Source organism: Lactuca sativa, chromosome 8 (assembly GCF_002870075.4).
Source record: "Lactuca sativa cultivar Salinas chromosome 8, Lsat_Salinas_v11, whole genome shotgun sequence".
NCBI classification, from domain to species: domain Eukaryota; kingdom Viridiplantae; phylum Streptophyta; class Magnoliopsida; order Asterales; family Asteraceae; genus Lactuca; species Lactuca sativa.
Window position 1 is genome coordinate 22,149,012 of NC_056630.2, and position 18,261 is coordinate 22,167,272.

An 18,261-nucleotide genomic window follows, 5' to 3' on the forward strand; every position below is an offset into this window, starting at 1 on the left:
GCTAATGTTGATATTGCTATGTGGACTGTGTGTATCGGTATTTTGGGGGTAACTCACTAAGCTTTCGGGCTTACAGTTTCAGTTTATTGTTTCAGGTACATCAAGGGATCGTGGCAAGGCACAAACGTGATCGTACAACTCCTCACTTTTTATGACTATGTTTCTGGGATACTCTGATATTCTACATTTTGAAAACAAGTTTGTAATAACTAATGGTTTTTGGGTTGTTTAAAAAGTTTTAAATTGGCTTGAATTTTTAGGTGTTACAAGTGTATTAGTATACAACTCAGAAATAGAATTTTAAATTGTGACAACCCGAAATTTCCATTTTGTACGAACATTAGCTATTCAATAGAAGCTCGTCCAGTTTCAATGAATTTCAGACTTTTCCGAATAAGTTTGTGTACATTAGGGTTTACGTTTATGGAGATATCAGGAGAGTGGATGCTCATGGGTTTGTGAAACTTGAGCATTTCAAAACTTCATAATGTTAGAGTCCAATTCCGGAATAAAAATATTTTCTGCCAAAAATATTTCAGGACTATAAATAGATTTATGAACTAAATTCATTCATTATTCACATGTCTAACTAGAGAAAAGCCATTTTCTCTCTCACGGATCTTCGGGTTTTTATCCCAAATCGTGAGTACACTTCTCTAGTTGTGTTACAATGTTTGTTTTATGCTTATTAACAAAGATTGTATGTCAAATACATGTGATTCGGGAGTTTACCGCCCAAGAACGTTCTTGGGGAGTAAACTCCAAAATGAAGCCTAAAGGCCATCTAGTCCCATTTCCTTGTTAGGTAACTAGTTTAGGATAATATGTATGATCATTTGAGGCTATAAAACAATCAAGAACACCTAGCTTTAGGTGTTTACGGCCCAAGAGTTTCTTGGACCGTAAACACCAAATTTAAGGGCTTAAATGTGCCCTAATCACTCCTTAAGGCCTTAGACTTTAATCCTCAATTACTTCTAGCTAATTTGGAGACTTTAACACATCAAAAACACCCCTTAAAGGGAGTTTACGGCCAAGGAATACTCTTGGGCCGTAAACACCAAATAAGGGCACCAAAGTGTGCCTAGGGTCCTCCATAGCCTAAATCAAATGCCTAGAAGGTATTCTACTTGTGTTTGGGACTTGAAAGAATTAAAACATCCATACCATGAGAGTTTACGGCTGTAAACTCTAAGGGATATGGTCTTTTGGCCGTAAACTCCTCAAAGGAGTATTATCCATGCCCTAAACTACCCAAAGGATTAAACCACCAAGCTAGGCCTATTCTAGAAATCATTTAGCACTTTAAAACACCAATTACCACCAAGATTGGAGTTCACGGCCGTAAACTCAAGGGTTTATGACTGTAAACTCCTTGTGTGGGGTTTATTGGGTAGTAAACTCATATATAAGGCCCTTTGATACATTAAACCCCTTTAGCCTTGTCCCATAGCAACTTAGATGCAACCATTAGGACCTATAACACTTATACAAAGTGTTTACATGTTCCTGAGTGTCCCAAATTATTTCATTAAGTTATTATTTGGATAATTAGTTATATATATGCTCATTATATGATAACTAGGCTCGTGCGTGTGAACAAGTCTCCGTTTGCCACCTAGCACGGTATCCGACACTACAATCCAACCCACTCACCACAAGTGAGTTCATACCCCTTTAATTAACCTTTGAAATACTTTTAAATGTTTTAAATACTTTATGGGGGGATACAAGTTAAATGCTTATAGTTATTGCATCAATCACATGTGATTACATTAATCACATGTGATTAATAACTAGAAAACCAATGATTTTATCACTGTTCAAACTGTTTATCAAACTGTTTTACTTCAAAATGTTTTACAAACTCTTTTACTTATCAAATGCTTTTATTAAACTTTTATTTACTTCTTATAAATTGCATGCCCGTATATGTATAGATATATAAGCAATGTTTAAAGGGCTTAGGAAGGCCATCCGCCCTATTTCCTTTTTCTCGATTTGGATGTGGTCTGGTGGGATTTCGGGTAACCATCCGAAGGTCGTTTCAATATTAATTATATATCAAATGTACATATATAGACATAAAAGTACTCCTTTATTCATACTTATCAGTACATCATCAGTAAGTTACCATCGGGGTAACATAGGATCATACTACTACAATTTCTAGATCAATGAGTCAGTTCATTCATGAGTCAATACTTATTACTACGAGTACATATACAACTATACTAGAAAGAGAACTTATACAACTATACTAGAAAGAGAATATATACAACTATACTAGAGGAAGAACATATACAACTATACTAGAGGGAGAACATATACAACTATACTAGAACAGTTCATTACATTACATATACTAGAATACGTTCATTATTGTGATATGAATCGGAGCATGACTTAAATGTCATGGCCCGAGTTGTAGCCAGAGTCTCTTGGAGGGAGAGCGTGAGTTTGTGTATAGATCTATACTGGATTGACTATCCTACACCTTGCTGCTAGCTACAGCCGGACCTGCAGGTCTGTGGGTGCCAAACGTCATTCCGTTATTACGACCATTCGTATGTCGTTGTTACCAGTCGATAGTATGGTGCAATTAGTCACATGATACCTTAATATAAATCCGGTTTAAGGTAGTTAGTACAGCAGTAGTTCCTATAATACAACACTACAGTACTACAATGATTTACCCATTACATACATTTAGTGATTACTTCACTTAAACATTAATGTACAAACTATATTTTGTTAAATGATAGTTACACTTGGGAAATTACACACTTTTACAACAAACGAGTATACAAAACAGTTAAGCCTTGGCAGAAGGCTACTTTAATAGAAAATATAGGTTTTTCTGAGAGATTCAAACTTTTACAAACACTTACAAACATTTACTTACCTTTTACAAACTTACACTTGAGACATGTTCAAACGTTTTTGGTAATACACACCGACACTAAAGTACTTATGAACTCACCAGCTTAATGTTGATAAACTCTTTCAAAATTACTTGTATTCTCAGGTCATCAGTAGACAGGTACCGAGGCCAGCTTTTGAGAAGATGGAGCGCATTCAAGACTCTTCTTATTATTTTGATTTACATTATATTTTTGGTGTCTAAAACTGTACAGAACATGCTTGTATTAAAATTATATATTTAATGCAATGGATGATGTTGTTTGCTTATTTACATTTACTGTGTTGTGATACTATACATGACGTCCTCCGCCCCAGAATGTTTCCGCCGTTCTTGGTTTTGGGGTGTGACATAAATCGATTGATTTTTAGCCGAAACAATTTAAACGAAAATCGAAGATCTCATTAATAGAAGTCCTTGGATATAAAAACAGTTGAGAACGGACGTCGGATGACAAAGTTATGAATTTATATGGGTTTTAAGAGTTTAAGCATGTGTGAAATAAATAAAGTAGCCGATGTAGTCTAAATGAAAGTTGTAGATCTCGTCGATAGCTATAAGTGGATAAAGTATGTCAAAAACAAAGTCTATACGAAGAAGTTATGCAAATTTGAAATTATGAAATTTGTCTCGCATACATGCGCGATGCACACACCTTCTAAAAGGGGGCAACGTAGCTCCAGCCAAAAACGGACACGTGTCAGCTGCAGAGAGGGTCGACTAAGCCAGTATACAACATGCATCTGGTATGGGTGTGACACGCATATGGAAAATTTGCCCTATAAATTGTTGGTCATTCCTGATCATTCCTCACACCCTCCATATAATTCTCCCTCGATTCCTTCTTGTTTTAACCCCAAAATTTCCTTAGAATTTGTATCCCGACGAACCTCTGTGACCCCTAAATGTCCGACTAGCAGTAGCCATCGAGTAGGAACTCTGCTAGTACAATTTTCATACTTTTGTATAGGGAATCTATGTAAGTTAAATTACACTCTTTATTATTTTAGTGTAGTTTATATTTAAAATTCATAGTCGTTATGAATTTATAAATAAGATTTGTTACTGGTTCCAACATCATATTACTGATTGATCTATTTAAGGGGATGATGTTCTGGCTGGATTAAGTGAGGTATTTAAAATGGAATTTATAAACAATATACTCTATATACCAAACAGACCCTACCTCCAATATGATCCTACCTGGTTATCTCTTATCAGCTATAAATCAATAGACATTGAGATTGCTGAGGAATCTTGACTATTAACTAGTCATAAGAGGTAATAAAGTAATACTTAGAGATTATTGAACCTATGTCATATCAAAGGAAAAGTCAAGTGCTGAAGCGAAGCGCTGTCCAACTTTTCAGTCATCCATTCTAACAAGTGAGTGTATATTTACTTTCATCTTACACATAGATATGAAGTATTTAAGATAATTACATGCTATATTTGCCTATTATCTATGTTCTTGATATCTATGCTAGATGAATGATTTATACATGTTTTACTTGATTTAAACTGTATATGTATTTTTATACCTATAAACATATTGGGAAGAGATGGATAGATGAAAGATGATATAAATGATGAGAGATGAAAGATGAAATAGATGATGAAAGGCCTCAACTTTGAAGATGATCTAGTCGTCTAGTAGAATATATATATATATATATATATATATATATATATATATATATATATATATATATATATATATATATATAGGTTCAGGTTCATTTGAGACCATTCTAATTTTGTGAGACCGTGAGACCAAATCTAAAAATAATTTTAAAATACAAAATAAATGGAAAAATCCAAAAATTCTTTTTTTAAATATTATTTCCGGAACTTGAATTAACTAAAAAAAATAAAAAAAAATAAAAAAATCCCGTTTTTTTTAAAATACGTGAAATATTCTAAATAGAATATTACACTGACATATTCTAAAAAATAATTTTAAAATGCAAAATAAATAGAAAAATCTAAAAATTCTTTTTTTAAATATTGTTTTCGGAACTTGAATTAACTAAAAAAAATAAAAAATAAAAAAAATCCTATTTTTTTTGAAAAATACGTGAAATATTCTAAATAGAATATTACACTGTACATAGTATAAAAATAATTTTAAAATGCAAAATAAATGGAAAAATCAAAAAATTCTTTTTTTAAATATTATTTTCGGAACTTGAATTAACTAAAAAAAATTTAAAAAAAAATAAAAAAAATAAAAAAAATAAAAAAATGCGTCTCACGGTCTCACAAAATTAGGCCGTCTCACATTAACCTAGCCCTATATATATATATATATATATATATGACAACCACAAACTATTCTAGACAGTCCACTGGAACGCTAGCAGGCTCGCAACCTTGACTTTGGGTTCTAATAGACCTTTTGAAGCTCGATTTTTAATCCTCGTCAATATATGGATGAAAGAACAATAAAAACTATTTTAAATTCATGAATATGAATCTTGATTTTCTGGTTATGGTGTACTTTTTGAAACTTGAATTATGGGTTGAAGAGGATGAAGATTGCATTTGTGTTATAAATCTGATTTTGATCTGGATAGTTTTTGGTTTATGTGTGTTTCGATTATGGTGGGTTTGTGTTTATCAGGCATGAAATTCTTGAGTGTATGTGTGTATTCTTTAATATGTGTTTTTGTGTGTGTATGTGTATGTTCTTGAATATGTGTTTTTGTGTGCGTATGTGTATGTTCTTGAGTATTTGTGTGTATGTGTGTGTACGTTCTTCAATTACACCATGAAAGTTCATCTAAGCTTGGTAAGAAGAAGATGATACCTTTAATCCAAGTTGTAGAACTTTGATTCTTGATTCTCTTGAAGATTCTTGGATACAATTTCAACTTGGTGGTCTAGAGCCTTCGAAATACCCCTTAGATGCTTTTCCAAAGGTGTGTATGTGTGAAATGAGAAGCCTGGACCAGTATTACACATGACATAGTGCATTTTTTTAGAGTTCAAACTTTGAACACAACCCGTGTTTCACCAACTTATTCCCAAAAGCACCATAAATAGCATCATACTCTCTTAAATATGATTTTACAACTTCACCCCTCTAACACAACCTTGTTTCACACCATGGTTATTGTTTCACAACACATGTCATGTTTTACAACACAAGACATTTTTATCTAATTCCTCGTTTTTATGCAATGTAATTTACCACCAAACTTCAAATAGCCATAAATTCTTCATACTAACTCATATTTTAGTGATCTTTATATCCACATATTTGTATTCGAGTCAAATACAACTTTCCAGTAGATTATTTTTTATAAAAGATCTACATTTCCACTTATATTGCCATAAACATAAGGTAAACATTATTTATATCATAATAACCAATGTTCACATCCCTTAAATTTACTAATTCATGCAACTTAACACATGCATGTTATAACTTGTAATTCAAACTTTTAAGGATGTTACAAATACCTCCTTAATGGAAGGCTCTGAACTCCAGGCCAAAGAAATACCGAATCAGATTAGTTATAAAAAACAAGATAATAAAGGAAATTAGAATTGTGAATTAGAAATAGGAAATTGACAATATTAGTTCAAAATCCAACTCACACAAATCGCCAGCTTGGGAATCAGAAATAAGAGAAAATCATAAAACAGAAATCAAATTTAAAAATTGGGATTTAGTCGATTTAGGGATGACATTTGATTCCTCGGTCTTCCACAAAGTTCGTTTTTCTTGGTGTCAATTGACAATCAAACAATCATAAATGTCAATTACAATTCTCAATGTGTTAGGTGGCTTCAATTATTTCATATTTTTGTGACCACCACGCCTTGTATAATTCCCTCTGGTGTTGTTTATGTCGATAAATATCCATAGCCTCTCTATAGTCCTAAATTTTTTGGGCGAAACTAATATATAATATTAATTATTGGTTTAAATTGATGCATATCCATATTTGATAACTTGGGATTCAACCCGTATTACTCATATATTGAGCGATGACTGCATCTCATGTTTTCATACATCCTCGGTGGTCATCTTGTATAAGGAACATTGGTCCCTTAACTAACACGAGCTTCGAAGTCCAGTCCTAGGCAGATCGAACTGTCGAGGAAGTCTAACATACTTTTTATTTCCAAAAAAAATTAAAATATGAGAAGTATTATGAGTGGTAATTTTTTTTTGTGTAAAGTTGTAACGTCCGTAGATTCGGACTAGTCAATTCAGAGACAATAAACGTCAAAAATAAATTTTTTGATAGAAGATTATTAGAATACACAATCTTGACCAAGTTATAGTATATGTCACAAGGGTTCCGTACATATAAAGAACACTGAAATCCGAGTTATAATGAAGAAGTTATGACCCGTCGAAGTTTTACGGCTAAACCGACACGATACCGTGTAACGTAAAAACTGAATTTTTGATAAATTACTTTTAGACTTAAGGATCAAAACTAAAGTCTTAGTATATATTAAACCGAGAACGTACATAAAAAGAATGTCCAAATCTGACTTTGTATGAAAAAAATATGATTTTTCTAAGATTTAGCATAACAGTGCATCGCCCGAAAATTGAATTTTGGATCGATCGATTTTTAGCCGACACAACCTAAATGAGAATTGAAGATCTCATTAATAGGAGCTCAACGATATAAAGACAGTCAAAACGGACGTCGAATGACAAATTTATGAATTTTTAACGGACTCTAATTGTTTAAGCCTATTAAAATATAACTTTAAAATAAAGTCAAAATTAGCCAACGGAGTCTAAAAGAAAGTTGTAGATCCCGTCGATACCTACACGTGGATATAAAGAATGTCAAAAACGAAGCTCATATGCGAAAGTCACGAATTTTAGAAGATAATTCGTTTTTGAAGTAATCTGCGAGTGACACGTGACGCAATCTGAGCCACTGCTTCCTCACCACAACTTGCCACCAGATGGTGACACTTGACACACCAACACGACGTCTTGATCCATATCCAGCCTATAAATAGAGGCACAAATCATAACATTTCTTCACACCTTTCCACTTCTCTACTCCCAAACACTCCCAAAGCCTCAAGGCTTTTCTCTAGCCCTTCTTAGGAGTTTGTAGCGAGTCCCAAAGTGCCAGAAGGCTTCGAGAAGAAGAGATTTTGGTTCGGAAGTTCTGCCTCCGTAGAGCCAGTTTCCTAGCCATATTTCTTAGTAAGTGAGTTATGTTTACCCTACTTAAACTATATCTTATGTTTAAGTTCAATATTGTTATTATGAACTTATAAACAATATAAGTTCAGAAGTGCTTAAATGCCAAAATGGTCCTGCCCTCCGGTGTTTCACATCTGACCCCTGTCTGTACATAGTAGTTGAAAAGTATTGTTTAACACTTATAAAACAATATCACTCGTAAATAGTCGCAATAAATATTAGAATAAATCTAGCGGTAATGATACTAGGTTTCGTCGAAGGAAAATAGAATTATTAGAAGTGAAGCGTTGCCCGAGTTTGGAATCATCACTTTAACAAGTGAGTGCATAGTTACTTTCATCTTACACACACACACACACACACACACATATATATATATATATATATATATATGAAATATTTAATGTAAATTACATGCTATGTGTGCATATTATCTGTGTTCTTGGTATCTATGCTAGATGAACGATTTATACATGTTTATGTGATTTAACCTGTATACGTATTTTTTTATACTTATAAATATATATTGGGTAGCGACGGGTGATGAGAGATATGTGAAGATAGAAAGTTGATGATAACTAGGTGATAAAGATAGGTGATGTGAGATGAGAGGAGATGTCATAACCTTAACCGGCGATGTGGTCATCTACTAGAGTATAGATGGCGACCACATACTATTCTAGATCGTCATGTGGAAACAGCAACAGGCTCATAACCTGTAGGTGATGAATTACAAGTTCATGCGATGTTGTAACTATGTATTCATGCGATGATACTCTAACCCTTACTTTGAATTACGAGTTCATGCGATGTTATAACTACTTATTCATGTGATGATACCCTAACCCTGACTGGACACGTATTGGGGGAGTAATCCCCGAATCGGTACTGTCTATGCGATGTAGGCGATGATCCTTAGGAAAAGTCCTTAGGGACAAACATATAAGGAAATGCGATGTAAGGATATGAGAGGTAAATATGACGTAGGAGATGACCCTTATGATAAATCTTTAGGGAAGATTAAATGAAGAAAATGGGGATGGGTAATCGGGTTAATTATTTGATATGAATTATGTGAAGAAACAAATTAACTATATTATTGTGGATTGAAAACCCTATGTACTCACCAGGCTTCCCAACCTGACCCACTTAGTTTATTTGTATCACATGTGTCGATACGAAGATTCATTACACTGAGAGCTTAAAGGAGATGTGAATCTTTAGTATAAATGAATGTAAGGTCTATTTATGCTTATGTTTATGTATTGACGATGGCATCCCATTGTTTTAATATAAACACAATACATTTATTCGGAAATGCTTTGATAATATCTTTATCATGTTTTCTCGGAACAAATTCCGCTACTTTAAAATAAGCATAAATTTTTTTTAATGGGCGTGAATTTGGGATGTCACAAAAGTTCTCCAAATGTGATTTATGGATATAATAAATATAATTCTTTATTTATGTGGTTAATTAAGATAGTATTAATGTGAACCAACTAAGGGTAATGTGATAATAGAGTAGGAAATACAAATAGTCCTGCATAAGTGAGAAGTTTTTTTTGGGTAAACTCATTACTATATGAGATTTATCAAATACGCCTTTTCGCTGGCATCTACATTAACAAAATTGACTTGGAAAGTTTTCGAGTATACATGTACCATGAAGTAGATTGTGACATTTGAGACGTTTATGAAGTGTTTGTCAAAACATCGTTCATCGAGGGACAAATGAATTTTAAGTTTTTAGTGATGCTTATGGAGTACGATTACGTCGTGTTGTTACTCACAAAAAGAAGGTAATAACCTATATGTCGCAAAAATTGAAAGTGCACGCGTTAGACCATCTGTGTCATGGCATGTAATTCACAACAATAATATTCACACTTTAGATTTTGCAATATTATCTTTTATAGATGCCAAATGCGAATTGTTCATAAATCACAAGAGTTTGTTAGGTATCTTTGGATATTTGGTGTGACAACCCGAATTTTTCATTCGTACAAACCCTAAAGTCAAGCACTTCAATTAAAATTCAATTACATTTCTGATAATTGTTAGCCAATTTAAAGTCCGTTTGAGTGTTTTTAGTATTTATTCTTCAAACGAACGAATGAAAGGAAGTACCGTCTCGGGTCTTGGAGTTGCAAACCCACACATAGCACCCTAATAAGGAGTTAACGGCCAAAATTTGAGAGTTTGGGTCGTAAAATCCCATGTGGCCATGAAATAATGCATTAGGCATGAGTTTACTCCCCAAACTCTTCATTTCTTACTTCCACCCTCAAGAACACTCTCCATTCTCTCTCAACTAGCATCCCGTTCTTCACCCGATCTCCCGAAAACGTAAGTGTTTCTCGACTTGATTTATTGTTATAACCTAACATCTATTTTTTATACATCATTTCATCCATTCATTATTGCTTTTCAACTAGATCTTCAAGTGTTCTTCAAAACACCAAGAACACTAAGAACACACACTAGTGTTCTTGGACCTTAAACACCCAATCAAGCTTCTATCTTGTAAGTACACTTGCCCTAGCTTCTTGTGTGCTTAATAAGAACTTTTTTACACTTGAAAATCATCAAGAGTCATAAGATCAAAGGATTTTACGGCCAAGGATGTTCTTGGGCCGTAAACCCTTCTTAAAGGGGTTAAATGGAACCTAGTCCCTTCCTAAGCCTTGGATGCTAACCTTGATCCTTCCTAGAAGTGGTTAAGACCTTAAAAAACAATCAAAATAAGTCCCCATAAGAGTTTACGGCCGTAAACACATAAGGATGTGGTCCTTAGGTCGTAAACTCTACAAAGTAGTCTTATTGTGCCCCTAATGCTTTCCTAAGGCTTGGACTTGACCATTGGATGTGCAATCATGACTTATAAGACCTCAAAACACAATATGGCAGTTAGTACCATGAGTTTACGGCCATAAACTCATGGGAAAATTACCATGGGACGTAAACTCCATAAGGAGTGGCTCTTGGGCCATAAACTCCAATGTCATGCCATACAACCCTTAGATGCAACCCTTTGGTACCTATAATACTTGAATCAAAGTGTTTCCATGTCCTAGGGTGCCTTAACTTGATTAATTAGTTGTTAAATGACTAATTAGATACATATATGTTTATTATATGTTAACTAGGATCATTGTGTGTATACAAGTCTTCACTTGTCCAACACTTTCGTACAAACCACTCACTACAAGTGAGTTCATACCCCTTAATTAACCTTTGAAATGTTTTTAAATGTTTTTAAATGCTTTTATGGGGGGGGGGGGGGGGGGGAATACAAGTTGAACCATGTTATCTATTAGATCAATCACATGTGATTAATAACTAGCATACTAATGAATTTTCCATACTTTAAACTGTTTTACCAAACAAATGACTTCAAACTGTTTATCAAACTATTTTACATGTCAAACTCTTTATCAAATTCACTTTTGTATACTAAACCTTTCTTTTACAGTTTTCAAACTTATATAATGTTAAAACCATGTCTACTATATATATAGTTATATAAATAAGGTTTGAAGGACATAGGACTGATAACCCACTTTACTTCCTGTCCTTGTTTGGTTGTGGACTTAAAGTACCCGGTTGTTTGTCAGAGTGTCGTTGAATCCTTACTTATATATTACGTATATATGTATAGATATAAATACTTTTATCTCAGTTCAGTACATTCAGTCATGCAAACAAGTCTACTAATAAACTATAATAGGTATAGTTTAGGGTTATACTACTTACTACTTCTAGTCCAATGAAGCATACAAGAGTCAGTTCATTCATGAGTCATTACTTACTACTATGAGAACTTATACAACTATACTATGATGAGAACATATACAACTATACTATGATGAGAACATGTACAACTATACTATGATGAGAAGCAATACATTCATTACATGAGTACATACTTTACATATACAAGTATACTATAACATAAATGTGATCCAATGTATCGGAGCATGCCTTCATTGTCATGGCCCAAGTTGTAACCAGAATCTCGTGGAGGGAGAGCGTGAGTTTGCGTATAGATCTATACTGGATTGACTATCCTACACCTTATGGCTAGCTACAGTGGGACCGGCAGGTCTTCGGGTGCCAAATGTCATACCTTTTGACAACTTACATTGTCGTGTTTCCCAGTCGATAGTATGGTACAATTAATCACATAATACCTTGATATAAATTTGGTTTAAGGTAGTTAGTACAACAGTAGTTCCTATAATACAACACTACAGTACTACATTAATTTACCCTTTACATTTATTTGGTGATCATTTCACTTAAACATTAATGTACAAACTATATTTTGATAATGATAGTTACACTTGGGAAAATCACACACTTTTACAAGAAACAAACATACAAAATAGTTGTGCCTTGGTAGAAGGCTACTTTTAGTAAAAAATATAGGATTTTCTAAGATTTACAAACTTTTACAAATACTTACAAACATTCACATACTTTTACTACAAACGTTTACAAGCTCGTAATTCAAACGCTGTTTCGAACATTTTGATACAAACATAGACACTAAAAACTTATGAACTCACCAGCTTTAATGCTGATAAACTCTTTCAAAATAACTTGTATTCTCAGGTCATCAGAAGACAGGTACCGATGCCAGCTTTTGAGAAGATGGAGCGCATACAAGACTCATCGTATATTTTGATTCATATTTTGGTGTCTTATATACTACAGAACACACTTGTATTAAAATTATATACTTAATGCAATGGATGATGTTGTTTACTTGTTTACTATTATACTGTGTTGTGATACTATACATGACGTCCTCCGCCCCAGAACGTTTCCGCCGTTCTTGGTTTTGGGGTGTGACATTTGGTCAGAAGGATTTGAACACGAGACAATAAAAAATGATTAGAGTCATGAAGAGGAATTTAATTATGAGATACTTCACCATCCTTGTAAAGGAAACATGGTAGTGGATGCTTTGAGTGAATGGTGAACCCGAAGTGAAAAAAGGTAATATATATGTGAATTGAAGTGATTTTAGTAGTCATATTAAGACTCAGAGAAGCTCAAACAAAGGAAAATGACATATAGGGCCTATTATGTTTTAGGGTTTACCTATTTAGCTATTTAACTTATTTTGTGGCTTTATAAGGGAACAAATTACACTTTTTCGAGTCGATTAAGTCCTTATTTCAATTGTGAAGGGGTCAGCCGGTCATTTGTAGTCCCCTTACGACAATTCACTTACTTTTATATTTTAATATTTAAAAATAATAAAAGGGGCCCACAACATTCCCCCCCCCCCTCTCAAACGGATAACTTCAATATCCTTAACACCAATAACATTAGCATTCTCAGGTGGGTCCAAGTCCCGCTAATCACTATCGTCTTCTTCAAATGACTTTAGCTCTTGTGTATCATCACCTTCATTATCATCTGCTTGAATGGAATCCAATTCCATCAGGCTTAACTTTACCTCATTGCTTCCAACACGTGAGCTATGATCAATGTTATCCAAACATGTAATATCATCATCTAATGTAATACGTTTATGGTCATCACTTTCATCAAGGAGACAACCATGTGAAGTCACGAACTTATCTTCATGAATCGTCTTCCCAGAACTGTCATTCTTCCTGTGGCTCCTGCTTGATTTAACATTACCCCCAATAATGAAAGCATATCATCATCATCACTTTTATGCTGTGAATCATTTGTTCTTGCGCTTTTATTATCCAAGCTTCCCCCCCCCCCCCCCCCCCAAAAAAAAAAAAAAAACTTAATTGAGATAGAAAATCCATTTTCAAATGAGGCTATTTAGATTCGTGTTCTTGCCTCTTTTTGAAGATCTCCCGCTTTGCAATTTCTTCTCGACCTTTCCACTTCCAGAAGTCTCTTCAGTTCTAAATTCACAATGATACATGATCATCAGCATCATCATCAGATTTGACAAACTAGAGTTGCCCCTCTTTGAAACTTTCCCTAATTTGTCTCCCCTTTTACGCCCTTTCTTTTTCTTACGAGACCTAACTTCGATTTCATCTCTTCTTCCATCGTTTCCCTTTAATCCGTAAGTTGATTTCCCAGAACTCTCACCAACCCTATTGATCCGATCATCGCTCTATATGGCTAAATCTCTTGATTTATGGACCTCCATACCCACGATTGATTTCTGAGATGAGTTGTTGTCGCCGGTAGAGGCAATTGTGGAGATGACGATGAAGGTTACAGTAAGTTCATGATGCGCGTGGCAAAAGAAAGGTCGACAATGTGTGTGCTTTTCCATTTTTTCTCTTTACAATTTCAGGGGTTTTGATTTTGTATGTGGAAATCTGATTTTGAGTTGATACTTTTTTATCAGCTTGCCATTGGAGACGATGAAAAATATCTAGTGAGGAAACGTTTGACTTTGATAGGTCAAAAAGCGGTTTAGGAGAGAGAGAGAGAGAGAGATGAGTGGGGCCCAAGTTTGGTCTATCTATTATCCAAACCGGCTAAAACAAGTAAAAAGACTAAAATGAGAGGTTACCCGCAACTTAGTTCCCTTCTTAAGTCACGAAAAAACTTAAGTGACTAAAAGGGTAAACCCTAGAAATATAATAGGGCATATACGTCATTTTCCCATATTTTTAGCATATGAGAATGTGAAGGAAAAGGATTTGAATAAATATATAGTCTTCAAGGATGATAGACGAGGGTTGAAGCTTTTTAAAGTCTTATATACGCATCAAAGTTCAGAGAAATATAAATTCTTTTGATGGGAGGGTCACATCGTTCCTTATATATTATTCACCTATAAGATGTATATATATGTATATGGACTTCAAACCATATTATTGGTCGCTAACAATGAAAGTTGATGTTGCAATGTGTGTTACGTGTTTAGAGGTGCACGAATGGGCTTAAATCTATTAAGCTTGCTAAGGATTCTTGAGTCACATTTTCCCTTGCAAGTAATAATGTTGTACATTGTTCCCAATACATCGTTTAACCATGCACCAATAATTTTATATCGCTAAATAGTCATAGTCAACATATTTAGGTCTACTTAAGGGTTTGAAGATTCTATATATTAGGTACCTGTATAATATTTGCAATGTGATTCTTGGAGTCCTTCAAATTCATGATCATTCATTATGATCTCGTTTTAATCATGTTTCTATATAACATATGAGTATATCGTTCCCAAGTTAATCATGATTGTTCGTGCACCGTGTCACCCATTCTACAAAGAAAAGTTAAACATGCAACTTATAAATCACCCACTCTACATAGAAAAGGTAAACATGCAACTTATAAATGATATTTGAACGGAAAGGAAATCTAGTTTGGTGCAAAAGAAGGCCAACAAGAAACATCAAACATTAATCCATATTTTGTAGTCAAAAGAACGATTAAGCAACACTGAACTAGATGATATGGTCTTTTCATGATCAATTCAAAAGCAACTTATAAGTGCCTTATATAATTGGAGCATGAATTCATTTGATGAGATCATAATTTGAATATATGTAATTTTTGCTGTTTTCCAGAAGATGTTTTGTTTGCTATTTATTTAAACAGTGCATTTGTTTGGAGTTGGATTTGTTTCGTCTACTGGTGTAAAAGAGTGTGTTCTCATTTGTTATGTCACGGGTTCGTTCTCTAATTCAACATTGTCACATAATTTCAAAATCTGTTTATTATTATAAGATAATGTGTTTGAAAAAATATATTAGTCACACATGTGTTGTATTTTCGTCTTGTGATACATGGTCATTGATAGCTCTTTGCATAATACTTCAAAAATAAAAATGTAATGGTCATTATTTTAGTGATAACTCTTTGAATAATACTTTATTATATGTATAACAATATAGAGAGAAAATAGTTGCCATCAAGAAGGCAACTTTTTTGCGATACCCAAACACTTTATTGAGAAGCGGTCGGCGTTATATATCAATCAAGGGCTTACGCTAAAATCCCCCTTTGCTTGACCTTTCTCCCATCGGCCTCCTTCATCATCCATGGCTTCTCCATCTCAAGCAAGTCTCCTTCTTCAGAAACAGCTTAAAGGTTCAATTTTAGTATCTCAAATTCAATTTTCTTTAATTTATATCTTCATGTACCTTCTTCCGATGATGATCCGTGGTTTGTTTCTCTAGATCTCTGTAAAAACCCTGTTGATGGATTCTCCGCGGGTCTCGTCGATGAAAGCAATCTTTTTGAATGGAGTGTCACGATAATCGGGCCACCTGATACATTATAGTGAGTTTTTCTTTGTTCTTCTGTTCCAATATTGAATCTAAGTAATATTCCGTCTCCAATTTCCAACTTTATCCTATGGATTCAGATTAATTGGGGTTTCTCGAATCATTTGTGGTAAAATTTAGGGTTTTAGTTGGTTTACCTGTCAATTAGATATACATCTATTGGTATTCCTTGATGTTCGTTTTTTTTTGGTTGGGGTTTTCTGAGGGTTTTAAGGAGATAGCCATAGAAGCTTTCAAGATTATCATATGATCGATATGTTTCTGACTCTTACTCATCTTTTTCAGTGATGGAGGTTTTTTCAATGCTATAATGACCTTCCCACAAAATTACCCTAATAGTCCTCCAACAGTAAGATTTACCTCAGAGGTTTGGCATCCAAATGGTTAGTATAGAACACATTTACAAAAAAGTTTCATAATTTATGAAATTTCTTTATAAAAAAATGTTTCTTTTTGGTGTTTTACAGTTTACCCTGATGGCAAGGTTTGTATTTCAATTCTTCATCCCCCTGGTGATGATCCTAATGGCTATGAGCTTGCAAGTGAACGCTGGACACCTGTCCATACGGTATGCTTGAAATAGCAATGTACTTTCAAGATTTTTTTTTATTAAATAATTTAAAATATGATATTTTCAGGTAGAGAGCATAGTTTTAAGCATTATATCAATGCTCTCAAGTCCAAATGACGAGTCTCCTGCTAATGTGGAAGCTGCGGTAACAAACATATTCCCTATTAACCTTCATAAGAGTCTGTTTGGTACAATGGAATGGAATCAGAAAGGAATGGAATGAACAATGGAATGGAATGGATCATTGCATTCCATTATCATGTTTGGTTGGCTAAAGGAATTGAAACAGTCATTCAAGCATGTTGTTTGTTCTGTATAATAAAAAAAGAAAATGAAAATAAATTGACAAATAAAGAACTCATTTTATAAGGGTAAATTTTAATAGATTTAGACATGTCACCAAATATATCATTCTTTTACGTTTGACTTGTGATTTTCTTTTTTCTTTTTAAAATTTCAGAAAGAATGGAGAGACAGAAGGGATGAATTCAGGAAGAAAGTTGGTCGATGTGTGAGAAAATCACAAGAACTTATGTGAAATGGATGTGGTGAGTCATCAACTCACCATGTTAAGTTTCTTATCTTTCATATATTCGTTCTATATACGTTTGTTTTGCTTTTGTTTACTTAATTAATGTTATGACTTATTAAATGGATTTTAAAATGTCATTTTTGGGACGATTTTCTTCTTGTTCCTGTTTGGTCTACTTGTGATTTTTTTTTGAGTTAAATGTTATCCAAAACGTGTATGATGGAATGTCGTAAAGTGTATTTTGTTTGTTCGTTTTGAAGGGCTTGTATTTGTTGTGCATCGATTTCATGAAATTATGTAAGATTAAATTACATTTTTTTATTTTTATCACTCAAGCACATATAGCAAAAAAACACTCATGATTTGGGGTTTGAATGTGAAGGATTTAGAAATCAAAGTTTGTAAGACCTTCCCGTATGCCTTGCACGAGCATGATCGTGGTCTAACTGGCCACGAACAACGGTCGTGCACTCCAGCCCGTATGTTCGTGGTTGGCCGTTTTTGTTTCGGTTCGTGGTGGGGAGAACGACGGTGCACGCCCACTAAAATCGTTTCTTTGTTTGACCGAATATTAAACTTTTCCAAAAAAATTCAAACGTAAATTTTAACAACTTTTACCTATAAAAACCACACTATACACCCATATTTCTTAAACCATTCTTTTCTTTCTCTATACACAATAATACACAACATTTCACAACCAAAATACCATGGATCCTAACCAAAATACTCCCTAAACTTTAGAAATCGCAAACCTAATAACGCTTTTGTGTTAGATACCAACCTTCGCAAATTTCC

At 33.9% G+C, this 18,261-nt stretch overlaps 1 protein-coding gene across 1 annotated transcript; it reads left to right on the plus strand.

Annotated features, from left to right (window-relative positions):
- Nucleotides 1-16,003: 16,003 nt before the first annotated feature.
- LOC111893309 (ubiquitin-conjugating enzyme E2 7) lies at nt 16,004-17,612 on the plus strand. The gene is made up of 6 exons (XM_023889369.3): nt 16,004-16,163; nt 16,253-16,355; nt 16,646-16,743; nt 16,828-16,928; nt 16,999-17,076; nt 17,392-17,612. Exons 1-6 carry the CDS (start codon nt 16,115-16,117, stop codon nt 17,467-17,469), a joined length of 507 nt encoding a protein of 168 aa, XP_023745137.1. The 5' UTR covers nt 16,004-16,114; the 3' UTR covers nt 17,470-17,612.
- Nucleotides 17,613-18,261: the final 649 nt, after the last annotated feature.

Excerpts from the sequence above, each read along its gene's own strand:
- LOC111893309 (XM_023889369.3), top strand. The coding sequence starts at position 16,115 with ATGGCTTCTCCATCTCAAGCAAGTCTCCTTCTTCAGAAACAGCTTAAA. Across the intron at positions 16,164-16,252 it reads TCTTCAGAAACAGCTTAAAG|ATCTCTGTAAAAACCCTGTT; the intron begins GTTCAATTTTAG and ends TTGTTTCTCTAG. Across the intron at positions 16,744-16,827 it reads AGAGGTTTGGCATCCAAATG|TTTACCCTGATGGCAAGGTT; the intron begins GTTAGTATAGAA and ends GGTGTTTTACAG.